The sequence below is a fragment of the Epargyreus clarus genome, unplaced genomic scaffold (assembly GCF_041222505.1).
Source record: "Epargyreus clarus isolate Ecla_fem2 unplaced genomic scaffold, WU_Ecla_fem_2.2 ptg000032l, whole genome shotgun sequence".
Lineage (NCBI taxonomy): Eukaryota > Metazoa > Arthropoda > Insecta > Lepidoptera > Hesperiidae > Epargyreus > Epargyreus clarus.
The window spans coordinates 2,015,029-2,032,755 of record NW_027332237.1 but is presented as its reverse complement, the minus strand read 5'-3'; the positions used below and the strand labels follow the sequence as shown (position 1 = coordinate 2,032,755).

Sequence of the window (17,727 nt, the reverse complement as noted above, 5' to 3'; positions counted from 1 at the left end):
TTAAAAAAATCTAAATTTTTAAACTAATAAATCATTATTGTTTCGGGTTGAAGAGAGTTTAGTCTGCTTCTGCGTATGTAGAACCTACATGATCTTCAAAGTTAAGCAATGCCGATCGCAGTCGGGTGTTGAATGGGTGCCCGCTAGTGTTAAATTTCATACGAGATTTCAAGATTATATTTACGGAGGGCATAGTAAGTACCTTTGGGCCTAATTATTGCTATTGGATTAATTTGAATAATTTCAGTGTTCTACGAGGTAAATCACTTTAAACAGATACACATAAATGATAATTCATGAATGTAAAGAAGAGAACTAAATTAAAATATCACAAGCATACCCATAATTATTTTCATAAGGATAGAATTATTTTAAAATGTATTAGAAATGTTCCTGTAAAGATTTTTTTATTGAAGTTTTCAAGTGCGAGTCCATCTTCAAAGTATACCTTACTATATATAAACATCTTGCATTACAAATCCCAAGAACTTTCGTACGCCCCCTACTCCGAGTTCTCACAAAGCTCATCTCTCATTTACAATCGACCTTACACCGATGCGAATAGAGGCCACATACACACACTTCACACAAACGCGTGTTAGAATCGAGAAACGGTGGAGGGATGGACAGAATTAACTATTTCTCGGGTATAAGTGGGCACGCGTAAAGAAATAATTTACATTTGAACGTCGAATCGGTACGAGTGTTGATAAAATACATATTTTTTGTTTTTAAATTTCAAATATAGTGCATACGTGAAAAATGGAGTTTACTATCGTGAGTAATTTTCGAGTTTTTGTGGTTGTGGTGTCGTGAAAATTAATAAGAGTTAAGTGTTATTATTTAATTAGAATAGTCTAATGATATTATCGAAAAGTTCAAATATCTTAAACATAATATGTACAATAACAATATCGCTTACATTCCCTTCAAGAAATGTTCGTCCACTTTGACCACATATGAATTTACCAAGATAATAAGAGAATATTTTTTTACCAATGACTTGCGTGAAAAGATGATTTTATGAAAATGTACAATTTTCCATAAAATCATCTTTTCACGCAAGTGATCATATTATTAATCCATCTTATTTCCGTTCACATAAATGCATTATTACGTTAAATAAGTGTAACTGTAAATAACTTAAACAATTTAATTTATCTAATACTAAATTACCATTTTTCGACGAAAAAATTCGCATATTTTAGTACCATCTCTAAATTCGACAATGAAAAGCGAACGAATAATTATAATATATTCTCATTGCGAGTCAACCTCACACACAAAGGGTTCCGTATTGCTATTGTTTTCTTTTATGATTTCATTTTTTAGTATACTGCTATATAATTACAGCATGGCAACTATAATAATATATGCGTTGTGAACATTTATTAAATTATTTTTTGTATTTGTTGTTATAGCGGTCATAGTTATACACACTCTAAATAATAATAAAATCAAGTGTCTGTCAGTTAAAATTTAACAGATTAATAATAAAAAATTAACAAAGAGAGCCTTATGACAGACGGACAGGGGGGACTTAGCGGAGGATTAAGGAACCCTAAAATCAACCACTCGTGTATCAAATCCATAACCGCACTATATCGTGCATAACATTGGCTTACATAAACCATATAATCCATCAATACAAGTCTAACGCATGTAACATGCATGTTCTGAAGCCATTAACGCATCGGCAGGGAACTGACATTGACGTATTGGCGTCATTTCCTTGTTCAGTAATGAACCGAATTATGATTACTGGATATTACATATCAGCCCCATGAAAAAAATATGGGCGGCATCAACTGTAACTTATTTATCTAAAAAGTTAAGTTAGTGTAGGGATAACTGACAAATTAAGCGGTTTTTTTACGAAACCAAAAGAATTATTAAATTTGTCATTAGAATTAAATTGATAAAAGTACTTTTAATAAGGTAAGGTTAATATCACCTTACTACTTTGACTTAGCTATTATATTTTAGCAATACCAAAATTTTAGAGGACATTAAAAAAGTTTTATCAAGCGTAAAATTTTAAAGCTTTGTTTAAAATTCAAAAGCATTTTATGAATAATAGAATTTAAAAATTATTATTACATTAATACACTTAATAAAACGATAATGACTATCGATTATACAGTGCACTTAGAAATTCAATTACCGAAAAAACCAGGGTACTGAGGCTAATAAGTCAACGCTAAACCTGACGTTTCCTTCTCAGCTTCCTAGTAAGGTAATGAGTTATCGTAATGAATATTCGTGGTCATATATCGTCATCGTTGTGGAACTATGCACGCTTTAATAGGTTTTTTTACATAATCAGTACTCTGTCACGATATCATTAAAAATGTAGTGTTGTGGTATTGCTTCTATAATTGTTTAAGTGGTGCAAGGAGACGTCGCTATATAAAATGCTACTTCTACTTCATACTAAATTCTACTTTAATCTGTGACCGTATTTCATAAAGGATATGTTTATTTTTACAAAGTGTGAAGAATATTAAATAAAATAAGTTAAAATACGAAATATCTGTATATGAAAATATCATTTTGACACTCTACCTCTTAATCATATTAGTTTTCCTTATATAAATCACGCAACAGTACCAAAAAAAAAATTAAAAATTGTTACCTATCATCATGCAAAGAAAACGCATAACGACAGTTACTAACCGTTCTGCGGCACGCGAAATAATTGAACGTTTCCTCTCGTGTGAGTTACTTATTGCTAATAGATTTGCTGTCATCTAGTGTTCGATGACTGAAGAAAGTTGCTTCGATGACTGAAACATGTACCCTTAGTATGAGTAAAAACCCATTACTAAATTTACCCATACATTTCCCATCCGCTCCCCTAGCGCACTGTATCAGAACTGATTAGAAATGTATGGGAAATACGTAAACAAATACAAAAACAGTCATTTTTGTAAAAACTCATACTAAAGGTAGTGGAAAGTGCTCTATAACGGATCATATTTGGTCTTCTTCAACTGTTTGGAAGACCCTTATACATGGGATATAAAAGGGAGTAGAGCCATTTGATATTTTCTCATTAACACATGATTATCCCAATGTTGCAGAGAAGTTCTCAAAAAATGGGAAGATGATGTAGCTTAGGATTTCATTAACACCAGATTTTTAAATATCAATACCTCCAGTAACTTTCAGATACACGTGTTTTGACGTAACACCAATAAAATGTACAATAACGTTACAGTGAAACTTATTCAGCGATTTCGATTCAATATCGATGATATTTCAAAACTAAAAGTAAAACATTAGACACATCGTTTTATAAAAAAAGCGTAGAGTGAAATCTAGTCGCGTGAGCGTTGAGCACGCAACGGAGATGTATTAGTGATGGTTAGAATAACTGAGTAAGCGATATTGTTCAAATTAATGAAGGTAATGGAACTCGGATTATTGCCTGACACAAAACTACACCTAATTATGTATGCAGGAGAGTAACATTGCTGTGTTCAGGTTTGAAGGATTTGCTAAGACAAATCCAATGTCTTAAGTAGCAACTTATTTATGATTACCAATCAAGGAGCACTACAGAATATTACTGGTCATATTTAATATCAGATCATACTCGATGTATGATTTTAGACTAAAATTATCGCGGAATTGAGACATTTTGAGAAAAAAAAACAGGCTCGATGGTAATTAAGAGACAAAAAATAAAAAACATGAATTTTAATTTTAATACATTATAAAATAAACCTACTTGAGATTATTCTGAAGTAATTATTTGGAATGTCTCATGTAACAATTAACTCCACTACACTGTCTATGAGCCGAAATTGCTATAATATTACTAAAACTACGCGGGAACTTATTTGAAATAGCAATATTTTAATTAAACACTAACATCATTCAGACTCTCCAATCCACCGCAATTTTGAACAGAGCAAACAACCAAAATTAGCAAAGCAATTGCGAATTACACAGCAAACGTATTTATTTGACACTCATTAACACCCACTACGCTACTACCGCTCTTATCAAACATAATCAAGTGTGTGGCCGGTCATTTGTATTTGCGTCCGCAATAATTACAGTTAGTGACTTGCTAAACACGGCTTAGTATAAGCGTAATGAACGGGACGAAAGTTACAATGTCACGCGAAATTGATGGCCGTGACGCAATGTGTGTACACGTTACTTGACAGAATATCGTGTGTCGGCTTAATGTGAGACTATGCTGTGAATTACCGAAGCTAATCTATGTTACACTAACTTTCGACGAAATCCGCTTCCACAGTACTGACGTCTCCATAAAATTATCACACACGTATTTTATTGCTTTTGCGAGTAATGCTTACGTCTTGACTGAAAGTAATACACTGTAAAATTGAAATTTGTTAAGAATTTAACATCTGTTTTTTTTTCTCGAATGACGCTATTTTTCCAATAAAATAACATTATTTGTTTAAATTAACTTACACGGCCTTAATACATTAATTGATAATATCAAAAAATTAAAAGAAACAAAGTTAACACAAGTACAATAAAATTGAATTTCAAATAAAATAAAATTTCAATAAAAAATATAGGTGCGTATTCTACCAAATACGAGTACAAGAATTTAATTTGATTTATTCACAAAGACTTAACTCATATATTCATTTCGCAATACATCAGGCACTCTGACATAATAGTCTTCCATTCGTCCGCAAACAATAATAATTAATCTCATTATTTACGATCGATTCTCCACTTACATACGTATAAATTGGAATTGTATTATTAAGGCAGGGAACTGACGTTCCTTGAAATTTATGTTTACGTTACAAATACAGGGAACTGACGTATCAAACTCGGTTCGTACTTCGTATACATGTTTAGGGCAAAACTAGTGTTACGAACGTAACAAAAGTTACGTTATGAAACCAAACTGTGAAATGTGATATAAGCTTGCAAACATTTACCTTACAAAATGTATGTTATCGTTATAAGATGACCGCTTATTGTAAGCTAGAGAGCGCGTGTGATTTATTATCATCATAATCATTATCAATATTAAAAGCCTGGTTTTAGTTTATTTATTTTAATGTAGAGTTGCTACCGTATATTCATGATTATAAATTTACTTACCTTACTTGTTGGTTCTAATTAAACATTTTATGTTTTAGTTATAGATATTATATTTCAACATAAGAGGGACTTAATGTTTTTGAACTACAAAACTCACATGGTAATATATGGACATTATACAGACAATTTTTAAAATAACTAAATAATTTATAGGAACCAAAAATCCCAACTGCATAAAAATATAGCCTATGTCAGTCCCACAATTAAGACGAATCCAACGACACGTCGTATGTTAAAATACTTCAAGCCAATTAGGTTATAGGACATGCCTAAAAATGACACATACATACGCTCGAACAACATTACCCTCCGTAGTCGCGTAAAAAACAGCATGTGTGATATTAAAACAATATAAAACTTACATAGAAGTGCTAAGTAAAAATATATGTTAAAAATACATATTTACCGTTACATATATTATACTTAAGACGGACATAACACCATACTTAAGTACACTCAAAAACACATAAACAAACATTTTACAATAACAGTTTACATACAAATCAGTTTCTTGTTGATATTACTTATATTTAAGTTTGTTAGCTTTCTCTAGCAGAAAACGATCGCAGATATTATATAAGGCCTTACAAAATGGCATATACCTAATTCTTATGCGGCATATTGCAAACAATATCAGATAAATAAACCAATGGGTATAGAAAATGGAAATGATAATCAGAAACATAGATCAGATTTCTAATGGAGATCCGGGTTCAAATTCAAAGGGTACGTATTTCACTTTTCTGACATCGGAGTTAAATTGACACATATTGTATGTGTGAAGCAGTGATAGCCTAATGGTTTAGAAACTCGACCTCTCAAACGAGGGGTCCAAGGTTCAAATCCTAGACACGTACCTCTGATTTTTCAAATTTATGTGCGTATTACACATTAATTATCACTTGCTTAAAACGGTGAAGAAAAACATCGTGAGGAAACCTGCATACCTGAGAGATTTATATAAAAAAAAATCTCAAAGGTAAATGAAGCCTACCAATTCGCACTTGGCCAGCGCGGTGGACTATGGCCTAATCCTTCTCATTATGAGAGGAGACCCGTACCCAGCAGTGCGACAATAATGGGTTGTTGACGATATTGGATGTTACCCTTACCACACCCTTTCAACCAAAATACGACGAATGATGCAGATGTTTTATGACAGAAATATGTTTTAACCAAACCTAGCACAACTATAAAAAATCAATCTTTTCAGTTATCAAAAAATGGATAACATTTATTTCGCTTAAAAAAAATCAAATTCACAAAATTGGTGTGGGTCTGGGTTTTAGTGTATACGTCTCTGTCATCTATGGTACCCACGATACAGAACGATAGGGAATCCCAATGTGGGACTGTAAGTGTAGAAAGCGTCATTTTTATATATACACTCGGCAAACGTTGTGTTGCCATATATGTAAATAAAAAAATGTTCAAGGTGAACAACCCTTATCACTTAGGGGTATGAAAAGTAGATAGCAGCCGATTCTCAGAACTACTGAATATGCATATAAAATTTGGTGAAAATCGGTAAAGCCGTTTCGGAGGAGTACGGTAACTAACATTGTGACACGAGAATTTTATATATAAGATTTTTATATATCACCAACAATAAAATGTAGGCGCTCGCTCACCTTTAAAATATACAAGCGTAAATAACTACCTTACAGGGTATATACCATTTCCTAATACAGAGCTTAGCTTTTACCATAACCATATCACAATTCACATACAAATCCACCACTTATCTACCTTAAGGCTGACATTTTATTCGGTTACGTGAAAGCTCGATAGCATAATCGCTAAAACACGCACGATTTTGAACTAGGAGCTTGTTTCAATTGTTAATAAAATTTATGAAATGGTGTGCAGAGGTCTATGTATTGTAATATAGTTTTCATGTAATACAATAAGCAAAATACAAGTGTATAACGTTATCTGGTCTCTGATGCTATTTTGATAACATTTTGAAGGAAGAACCTTCGTAGTTCGACTCTCGATACACCATCTCTACATCTTAGTATGGTAAGGGAGGCATACTTATCCCAGGCTACTCTTAGTCCTCAGGGGAAGTGACGTATCTATTGCAAATCTTAACAGAATTTCCATCAAGTGAATATATGAATATATCAAGTTTTTTTTATCTGAAATTTCAAGTTTCTTTTTTCTATACTAATATTATAAAGAGAAAAACTCTGTTTGTTTGTTTGATTGTAATGAATAGGCTCAAAAACTACTGGACCGATTTTAAAAATTCTTTCACCATTCGAAAGCTACATAATCCAAGAGTAACATAGACTATATTTTATATGAAATATATTTGATAAATAGATTTTGAGGCGGTACAAAGTTTGCCGGGTCAGCTAGTATCTGATATACCCATACACATTTTAAAGATTGTTTGGTCTTGACGAGCTATTTTCTCGCTGATACATACGCATTTCAGAGATCCTGGCGTGGGGGTGCAAGTGTATCCCCTAGGCAACGCCTTGCCAGCGCCCATGTATGAGTACAAACTTTATGACATGGGTCCCTTCCCACAAGGGCTAGCTATACGACTTAGTGCTATTTAACTTTTTAATTCAAACATAACTCACAACGCCCGAACAATTAAGACGTAGCCTACAAAATCCTTTGAATAGAATTTTCCATCTTAAGTTAAAAGTCTACGAATAAATTGCTTTATTCTTAAGCGTCCTTCTTAATTATGTCGTCGGTTAATTACGTCGTTCTCTTAACCCATTTATGTTTCAGCGATAAGACGACGGTCAAGTGCGAGAGGGGCTCGCAATTTTTGCACACGTTTCATTTTTTTTAACATTGATGTAACAAACGAACATACAGTCCACTCCTTCTGTAATCAATCCCAGATAAGATTAACTACCTGAACACTAATTGGAAATATTTCAGATGTCTTTCTTTATAATACTCCTATATTATAGCTGTAATATAGGAGGAGCATGCAGTCAACCTGATGGTAAGTGGCTACTGCCGCCCATGGACATTTGTAATCAACCCCAGATAAGATTAGACTCACACCTTACATCGGCCGCAGATACACTGCTTTCGGTGAGGACTAAGCTGGAACGCATCAGACAAGTAAATGTCCCTTACCAAACCCTTCAAACCAGCATACAGCAGCGCTTAAAACTGCTGGTATTAGGCAGAAATAGGTGTGGCGGTGGTGTCGCCGGAGTCGAACAACAAAACACCTTCAATGTATGCGTATGTGTCGTTTGCACAAAACTGAAAATACATGCAGTTTGACTACTTAAAATCATAACTTTGATTAAAACTTACTAAATCCCAGTAATGATACGTCATTACCGGGCATCACGTACAATTTTCAGTAATGACGGAGACTTGCTAGTCGCAGAACACATGTAAACTTTAGAGAAGTTGAACTTCGCGCGTGAATTTAACCTCAATAGCTCGTTAACGACGAGCCGTGTGGCGGGGGGTCACTATACAGATGTGACTCGCAAAGGGTTCCGGGTTCGATCCCCGGCCAGACAGATATCTGAATGTTGAATTTAGATATCTGGGTCTGGGTGTTTGTGTATTTGTCTTTGTGTGTTTATGGCACCTATAACACATGACAATTTTAGTGTGAGGCTGGAAGTATAGAAAGTGTTTTACTATACTCAAATCCCCGCACTAAGATTCCCCCAAGGAACCCTATTACTAAGCCTCCGCTGTCTGCCTGTCTGCCACTGAACTCTATCTCTTGAGCCGTAATAGACAAGCACTTGAAATTTCTGTAGAGTATATATAAGGTAGGCGCTATAACTACAATCATCGAAAATAAAAAAAATGTTAAACATAAAAGGGAATCAACATATAATAAATCAACGCCAAGGCGTTACCAATTGCGCCATCTGTGTTCATGTATGATAAGTTGTATGCACAAAAAGCTCTATGTATCCGTCGCACACTAATTTCTACAATCTAAATCATAACTTAAACTGATAAACAAAATGCACAAACCATTGGAACTTATTACAAATTCATCCAATTATTAAAACCTCATCAATTACGAGCCCTTCAGCTGAAGTTCCCATTTCCGCGAAGCGGTCGCGGTGCACCGCAACCGGAAGAGATTACCGCTCTAATTGAATATGCAAATCGGCTTTGCACATGTGATAGTGCTGTAGGGGAGATACATGCCGATCGACTATCGACTTTGCGATTAGATTTAGATGTATTGCAAAGAAATCTGTGTCTTTTAAGCTGGTAGAAACCTCTGTGATTCGACTGCAGCGGCACCACCGCTACACCTATTTCTGCTTAATAAAAACAGTTTTAAGCGTTACCGGGTTTTGGTTTGAAGGGTGTGTGTTATGGAGACCTACTTTTCCGAGGTTTTCCAGCTCAGTCTGTAAGTGTAACAACCCATCTGCGACCTCAGGTAGAACACTAATCCTATCTGGGGTTAATTACAGATGGCCATGGGCGACTATACCCACTTAACATCAGGACTGCATGATCATCTGCCCTGTATTATAAAAAAAAATCGGCAAAATACCCGAGTAACCCATACAACACTCATTTCAACGGCCAGAATCATAGTTCAAAGAAATCTATATAATTTAAGCTGGTAGAACCCTTTGTGGTTCGACTTCAGAGGCACTGTCCCCGTCAATTCCTGCCTGCAATGTAAGTCGATGCTGTGTTCTGATTTTAAGGGTGTGAAGTTAGACAGTTATAATTATCGCCAAACTGCTAGTCCGCTCTGAAGTTGTTCCGAGCAGGTGTAGTCATACAATATGCTATGGCGACGCGATTCATTTCTATATTCAGAGCGGACTAGCACTTTTACGCGGACTATACCTACCCAAGGCACTCCAAGTTAGTACTCAGAGATAGAAACGAATGTGAGAACTATCTGGGATACATTACAGACGTCGATGGGCAGCGTTTACCGTTAGGTCATGCTCATAAGCTTGCTTATGTTCAAAAACACAAATTAATTATTTTATTGACGTTAATAAAATATAAAAATAATATTCAATAATAATTTAAAAGTAGAAGCATTAGTGATTCGACGTGGAAGATTTTTTTTTTATAATATAGGAGTAGCAGACGAGCATGCAGTCCACCTGATGGTAAGTGCCTACTGCCGCCTATGTACATCTGTAATCAACCACAGATAGGATTAGTTATTCCTATCTGAGGTCGGCCACAGATGCGCCGCTACCCTTGAGGACTAAGCTGGAACGCCTTGGAAAAGTATGATACTTCGAAGGTTAAAGTAAAGTCACTAAAGATGAACACCATTAAATATGTTCATTAATTCATATATATTATCAACTAGCATTGAAGAACACAATACCTACTAATTTAAACAATGTCACAGAACATAAATCAAGGCGCGTTAGAAACCAATTTTAAAACTGTCCTCAAAGTATTAACACCGTGAGGCAACTTCGGAAGTGATTAAATAATGTTTTATCAAAATAGATTCAAATAATTCAATAGAATGAAAGACTAATGAATTGAAAAGAAGAAATAAATAATAAAGAAATGAAAGAAGAATGACCGAAAAACTTGAGACTATTATTAAATTATTATTATTGCACAATTATTCCACAATTGAAATAAATAATAATAATAATAAACAAAACAAGTAAAGAAATAGGAACTGTTTGTTATTATCAACATTGTTTAAAAATAATAGTTTTATTTTTGTCCGCCTAATTTAATATTAATGTGGCTATTCTTTATTCTGTTTACAATATTATGGACAGATCAATAAAATATATATAATATTATTTTAATACGAACCGGATCTACAATAGTTATTTCAACTGATAAAACGCACTTAAATTTGTACATTCCAGCGACTAACCCCTCTACTACTCCTGGTGGCATCATCTCTCGCCCAGTACGAGGGTTACGGCGAGCTGGAGAGCCACGGCTTCGACGGCTACCATCTCAAGCAGCAGATCGCCAACCACTTGGATGACCACCATGGTGACGAGTATGAACTGGATTACCATGTGAGTATTCATTATTAATAAATATTTTGAAAGGTAGAGACAAAGACAAGAGTTAAGATGAGACAGAAGAAGTACAGACAGAAGAAGTAAGAGTTAAGAAGAGACAGAAGAACCACCACTTCTATATATATTTTTTTATAATATAGGAGTAGCAGACGAGCGTGCAGTACATCTGGTAATAGATGGATACTGCCGATGGACATCTGTAATTAACCCCAGATAAGATTAGATTCCTACCTGAGGTCGTCCACACATACGCCGCTACCCCTGAGGACTAAGCTGAAATGTCTCGGAAAAGTTATATCTCCTTTACCATACACATCAAAGGACACAGCAGCGCTTAACACCGCTGTTGTTACGCAGAAATAGGTGTGGCGGTGGTGCCGCCAGTCAAAAACTAAGGGATCTACCACCTTTTAAACTATAAACTTCTACAGACGCTATCTTAATTCATATTGAATTCACAAATTCACAAACGTGTTAAAAGTTTAAAACATCCTTTAATTTAGTCCTTAAAAACACTTTTTGAATTGAAGTCTCCATGCTTAACCTAAAATTTAATATGCTCATTTCATTAAAACGAAAAATTATATTATATAATTTTTCCCTCCCTCTGCTAGTCTTAGATATCTACAAGCCAGTGATTACAAGCGTTTATTTAATTACTTATTGTTTATTAGTAATTAAAAAGCTAAAAGAATTACCCAAATGCGCGTTAAGCTCAACGGTCACCAAATTTTCAATATAATTTTAATTTTAGTTTTTATTATCCTTAAAATAGCCTATTAATTACGGTTCAATTGATAAATCGATAACGACGAAAGGTATTTGTTATTTGTATAGGCCTCCTTTAATTTATATTATTTTTAGTATTATTCTATAATAATATTCTATAATATTATTCTATACAAGGAAGGCTTATAGAAAAGGGTATTAGGTTCCTGTTATTACCTTTTCGATACAGAACCCTAAAAATAATACTGAAAATAGGTAAAACCTATATTCGTATTTTCCGCTTTATTTTCCAAACTTTCTCAGTTATATAACACGATATTAAATACATACAACTAATTTAATGTATTTTATCTATTTTCCAGGCGCATCCCAAATACTCATTCGACTATTCAGTGAAGGACCCCCATACGGGAGACGACAAGGAACACTGGGAGACCAGGGATGGCGACAAAGTTAAGGGTGAGACTTAATTTCTAAGCCCAAGGGTTGAAGGTAGAGTTACATGTTGTTGAAGTAATCGATATAATTTATATCAATCGATAGATCGAAGTTGCAATGCGATCGATAATTTTAGAAAATATATAAATAAGAACATATTTTTCGCCGACAATGCTATATTAAATTTCCGAATTACAAATGCGGAAGAAACAATTCATTTCACTAGTTTGTTATATATATTTTTCAATATGATAATATCGTATCGGAAATGGTTTAATAAAGATGAAAATATGGATATTATAGAGGATATCATCTATTTTTCTGGGCAATAATTGTCAAAGTTCAAACTTTACGAGTCATTATCGACTTGCGAAAATGTTGGCGCCTAGTGAAAATCTTATAGTAAACCGAAAGTTTTTGCTTAGGCATACTTTTACATTAGGCGTTACTAAATAGAGCGTGTTTTTATCTTTACCAAACGTTATTTTCCAGTCCTTCCCAGTAAATTATAACAAACTAAATTTATGAATAATTTTCTGGTTTCATACAAAAACGTTTACGACCGCCGTTTTATCCATTAGGGCAATTAAAACTATAGCCTTTAAAGGCTAATGTTATTATCGCCTACCCCACGAGGTAGCAATAATGAGTGATTACGTTGAAAATTTCCCCGTATAGTTTACGAATATTTTATTAAAACTTTTAATATTATGGTAATGGTTGGGAAGTGAAAGCCTTAAAATGAATTTCAATTTTAAGTAAATAATAGAATTCAGTATATGAATCGTAAGCCTTTGAATTTTCCAAATTAATGCAGCAGTGTTGAGCGCTGCTGTGTTCTGGTTTTAAGGGTGTGGTAAGGGAGACATACTTTTCCGAGGCGTTCTAGCTTATTCCTCAGGGGGAGCGGCTCATCTATGGCCGACCTGAGGTAGGGATATCTAATTCTATCTGGGGTTGATTACAAATGTTCATGGGCGGCAGTAGCCATTTACCATCAGGTGGACTGCAGGCTCGTCTGCTACTCCTATATAATAAAAGAATCTTATAGCGATAATTTCATTTATAAAAATTACAAATTCTTGTTATTTATCTTAAGAAATCCAGAACCACAGAACTTTCAGATCAATAAACTAGTTAATAAACTTACTCTAGATCTAGACTAATCACATTAAGCTAACTCGCTGATGCAGTGTGCACTATTGAAACGTGCTTCAGTGCAATTACTCTAATTATGATCCTACACCATGAGCACCATAAGTAGGGATGCGACAATATATCGAGATGTCGATAATATCCAACCCTGAATTTCGATATTTTTTCGACATAGAGGCTATTGTGGACACGATATTGTCATATCGAAAAAAAATTAAACATCAATATCGAAATTTTAAATATTTTATATAGTGATAGGACTAGGTCGGCGAAAAACAAAGACGACAAAATTAATAATGTTTGAAATTTGTCGTTAAAAGAGAATGTATCTTTATTTTTTTTGAAAATTTTACGAATTATCCAAAGTATTGCGTGAAATTTTCGATATTATCGATCATCAATATTTGTCTTCTGTATGAATATCGATATTTTCAAAAGTTACATCCTTTATTCCAACCCCATTTGAAGACTTGTTCCCTGTGTACGACCACACAGGGAGAGTTACCACAACAACCTACAAAGGTACTTTGTTTTTGAAAACAATACGGATGTAAATACATTTACTTACAAAAATCCAATAAAGTTAAGAGATTCTTGTTACAAATAAATCAAAGCTTTCCTTGTGATTAAGGTACACAATTTACTAATTATAAAAACGATTTCTTATTTATACAAGTTCAATGGAATATTTTTACTTAGAAATTTTAATCAAGGTCTTTGGGTTCCGATAACAGGTACACATTTTTATGAATAAGTTGGAATAAGAAAAGATCATACAATCCACTTAATTGATTTAATTTATTATTGTAAATTGGTCGTTGCTGCTAATGAACCTCTGTCATAGTCCACCGCGCTGGCAAGTGCGTATTGGTAGACTTCACATAACTTTTTGTAAACATCTCTCAAAACAATAATTGTTAAAACAATAATTGATTTCCAATATGCACATAACTTAAAAATTAGAAGTTTGTCCCTGGGATCTGAACCTCAGACCCCTCGATCGAGAGGCCGAGTTTCAACCACTAGACTATTATCACTGTTTGTTCTTTCACCATTCGCTACATTATCTACGAGTAACATAAGCTATATTTTATATGAAATATATTTGATAAATTGATTTTGAGGCGCTACAAAGTTTGCCGGATCAGCTAGTATAAAATAAAGCAGAAAGTTGTTAGAGATTTCTCGGCAAAACCACGATGGACTCTACTACCTTTCAATTTATCATCTAACGTTACAAATTATACCAATCCATTGCAACAGGCACATACACACTCATGGAGACAGACGGAACGAAACGCGTAGTGGAATACGAAGCGGACGACAAGAACGGCTTTAACGCTGTCGTGCACAAGATCGGCACGCCGAAGGAAGACCACGAGGAATATAAGGTGAGTAGAACGTTACAACACCGTACCGTACTATGATCGTGATATGACCGGTACATGAAAGTGTTTTATATATGAGTAGTGAATTTTACAACTAGGCGTGGATAGTTAATCCGAAACATCAGAAATAGCGAAAACTGAAATTTAGAAAAAAAAAACCTTCCATTCTAATTGGGAATTCCCAGATCAAGTTGGGAACATAACTAATTCGTTGTAGAAAAAACTAAACGATAATATTTCTTATAATAATCAAATTCCAAAAAATAATTATAAATGTAAAAAATTGTAAAGTAATTATAAAACACAAGGTTCAGTTCAAAAACAATACTGATTTAGTATTCTCATAATGGATCTTAAAGATGGCACTAACATACAGCATCATAAGATTATTCGCACCTTTTAAAACATTTTCCAAAAGTGAAAACATTATTTCCGATTAACTATATTTGTCCCGTTGGCCAAGCCTGTGTATAATGCTATTTTTTATTCCAGTTCGAATCGAAGTTTATTAGCTTTTTTTCAATTATTTTCTAGTCTTCTTAAAACATCGCTTTCAAATTTATTTTTATTTATTGTCAATTACGGATAAGAAATTTATAACTAAATAACAAGAAATTATTAAAGCTAAAATATATACAAATTATTTCTAATTAACAATATATACAATCAAGAGTAAAAAAGATAAAATCATAAATAAAATAAACCATCTAAAATTGCCGAGCGAGGCATGGTTTCCAAAACGCTGGCGGCGTTTCCTTGTTGAACGGTCAGGCTTAGCCTTTGAGCAAAGTAGCCGCCAGCTTTTTGGTCACCGGAAGCAGTTACAAGCTTGGCCGGCATATCTGACATGATTTTTTTCATGTCAGATGACCATGGACCCATTGTCTCTATTGCAAGCGCCGCAAACAAATAATTGTCTAATAAATTATTATATTTACGGCGCTTGAGAGTCTGGGCATGGTCGGCTGCGGCCCCCGCACACACAGATGTATTGCTTACGTGCGATGGGGCCAAGGTGTCTACGCACGTCGCGTCCCATACCAGGGGTCGTCCGAGACTCCATGGAACTAGAGTTATTCCATCGGGTCTCTTGCCATCGTCTCTAAAAAGGCCTGGAGGTTCTAACGTCGCAGGTATAGAGACGGTAGCAAGTGCCCGACGAATCAAACTGTTTAGAGTCCCGTGACGATACAACCTGCCGGCACTCCTGGTACAGGACAAGCCATGCCGACCCTTTCAAATTGATTATATTATTCGCGTTGACCAAGCTTGTATATAATGCTAATTATTATAATTTTCCATACTTCCAGTTGGCAAAACCCGTTTACGAGCCAGTACACTACCAACCAGAATATGAGCACCACTTCGACCAGGGCGGCTTCGTGCCCGTTGTGGGCGGTTACGAACATTAGATCTTTAAAGCCCTGAGGGTGGTATAATGTTAAATTGACTTCGGTTTTTCATTTTGTATATTTTTATTTTAGCTAATAGTCAAGATTTTGTTGTGCTTTGAGTTTTTAGTTAGATAGCTAGAGTATTTCTTTACAAACCTAGTTAACTGTACAATTCCATTAATGAAAAAAATTGTCGTGTATTATTATTCAACTATATAGTTATTGAAAAAAAGTATTATAAATATTTTTTGTTGTAAAGATACGAAATATTATAATAATTATGTAGATTTTTGCTGGGTTCTTAAAATCATTTTTTAATGAAACAAATATAAAAGATATTTTTTACAACAAAGGAAATGCAACTATTAATAAATTATTATAAAATTCGTACTTTACAAATTTGTAACATATATTTCGAAACAGATTATAAAACCAAGTCTTAAATTGACCTAGTATACTTAAACCCTTTAAGGTTGTCTACATAACTTAAATAATATTCACTTTTTGTTCTACAGACTATGTTCTATGTAAGCTTTATATAATTTTGAGGCATAGCTTTATCTTACAAGTCTGTAAAGGCAATGTACCTGTTATTTTATCTTTGTTTTAATTTTGTTATTGCTCAATTTTAAATATTTTTATGTGATTTAAGTTTTTTTATTAATGAAGGTAGAATTTATTCGTTTACGACGCCTCCATTTGTAGACACAGAAAAAAAAATATTCAGTTTGTTTTTTAGTTTTTCGTCGTAAAGACAAAACGAAAAAAAATGTTAAATTAATAATTTTAAATAATTTGCATGAGTTTTTAAAATGACTGACTGACTTATTTACTTATAGATGAAAAAAATCTTTTTTTAATAATATTCCGAAAATTTAAAAATATTTGAGAATATACAATCATATAATATAGAATAAAACTTTGCAGTACCCTTGTGATATTTTGCAAGTAGACTCATTTTTTGTTTTTGCTCAAATTAATTATATATATAGAAAAAAATGAGTAATGCTTGTGAAATTTTGTTGTTATTTATTGTATGAATCTTGTTATTAGAGTAAAATTGTCTGTGTGTTTGTCTTGTTACACTATTTTTATCTTAATGAGACTGTATTGTTTTTTTTATTTTTTGTAGAAATAAGTATTGTACAAAAACTTGCTATCGAATAAACTTTTTGTTATGAATATTGCTGTTTCATTTATGTTGCGTTTAGGCCATAGATAAGTAAAGATTACTCACTCCTAACAAGAAAATGTACCCAGTTTTGAGAATTGAAATAGTTGCGTAAAAAAGTTTTGCCACGTCTCCGTTATAAAATGTCGCTAAAATATTTGAAATAATTATTTATTTATTACTACGTAATTATTACGTAAATTATTTATTTATTCGTAAATTTTCTCTAAAAATGTTTTTATTTGTCAAGGATTCAAAAAAGAACTTACTAAAATAAGCCGTTTGTGGCTTCATTCAATTTCAAGGCGGCGAAGTATCTTTACTAATCTATGGTTTAGGCTTAGATT

The 17,727-nt window shown here is 33.6% G+C and overlaps 2 protein-coding genes across 2 annotated transcripts in view; one reads left to right on the top strand and one right to left on the bottom strand.

Annotated features, from left to right (window-relative positions):
* homer (protein) overlaps positions 1-17,727 on the bottom strand; it is a 56,273-nt gene that overhangs the window by 21,848 nt on the left and 16,698 nt on the right. The gene's annotated exons all lie outside the window — the stretch shown is intronic.
* On the top strand, positions 620-17,391 carry CPR133 (cuticular protein RR-2 motif 133). The gene is made up of 5 exons (XM_073090079.1): positions 620-777; positions 10,941-11,099; positions 12,197-12,293; positions 14,691-14,818; positions 16,126-17,391. The coding sequence occupies exons 1-5, from the start codon at positions 763-765 to the stop codon at positions 16,225-16,227; spliced, it is 501 nt and encodes a 166-aa protein (XP_072946180.1). The 5' UTR covers positions 620-762; the 3' UTR covers positions 16,228-17,391.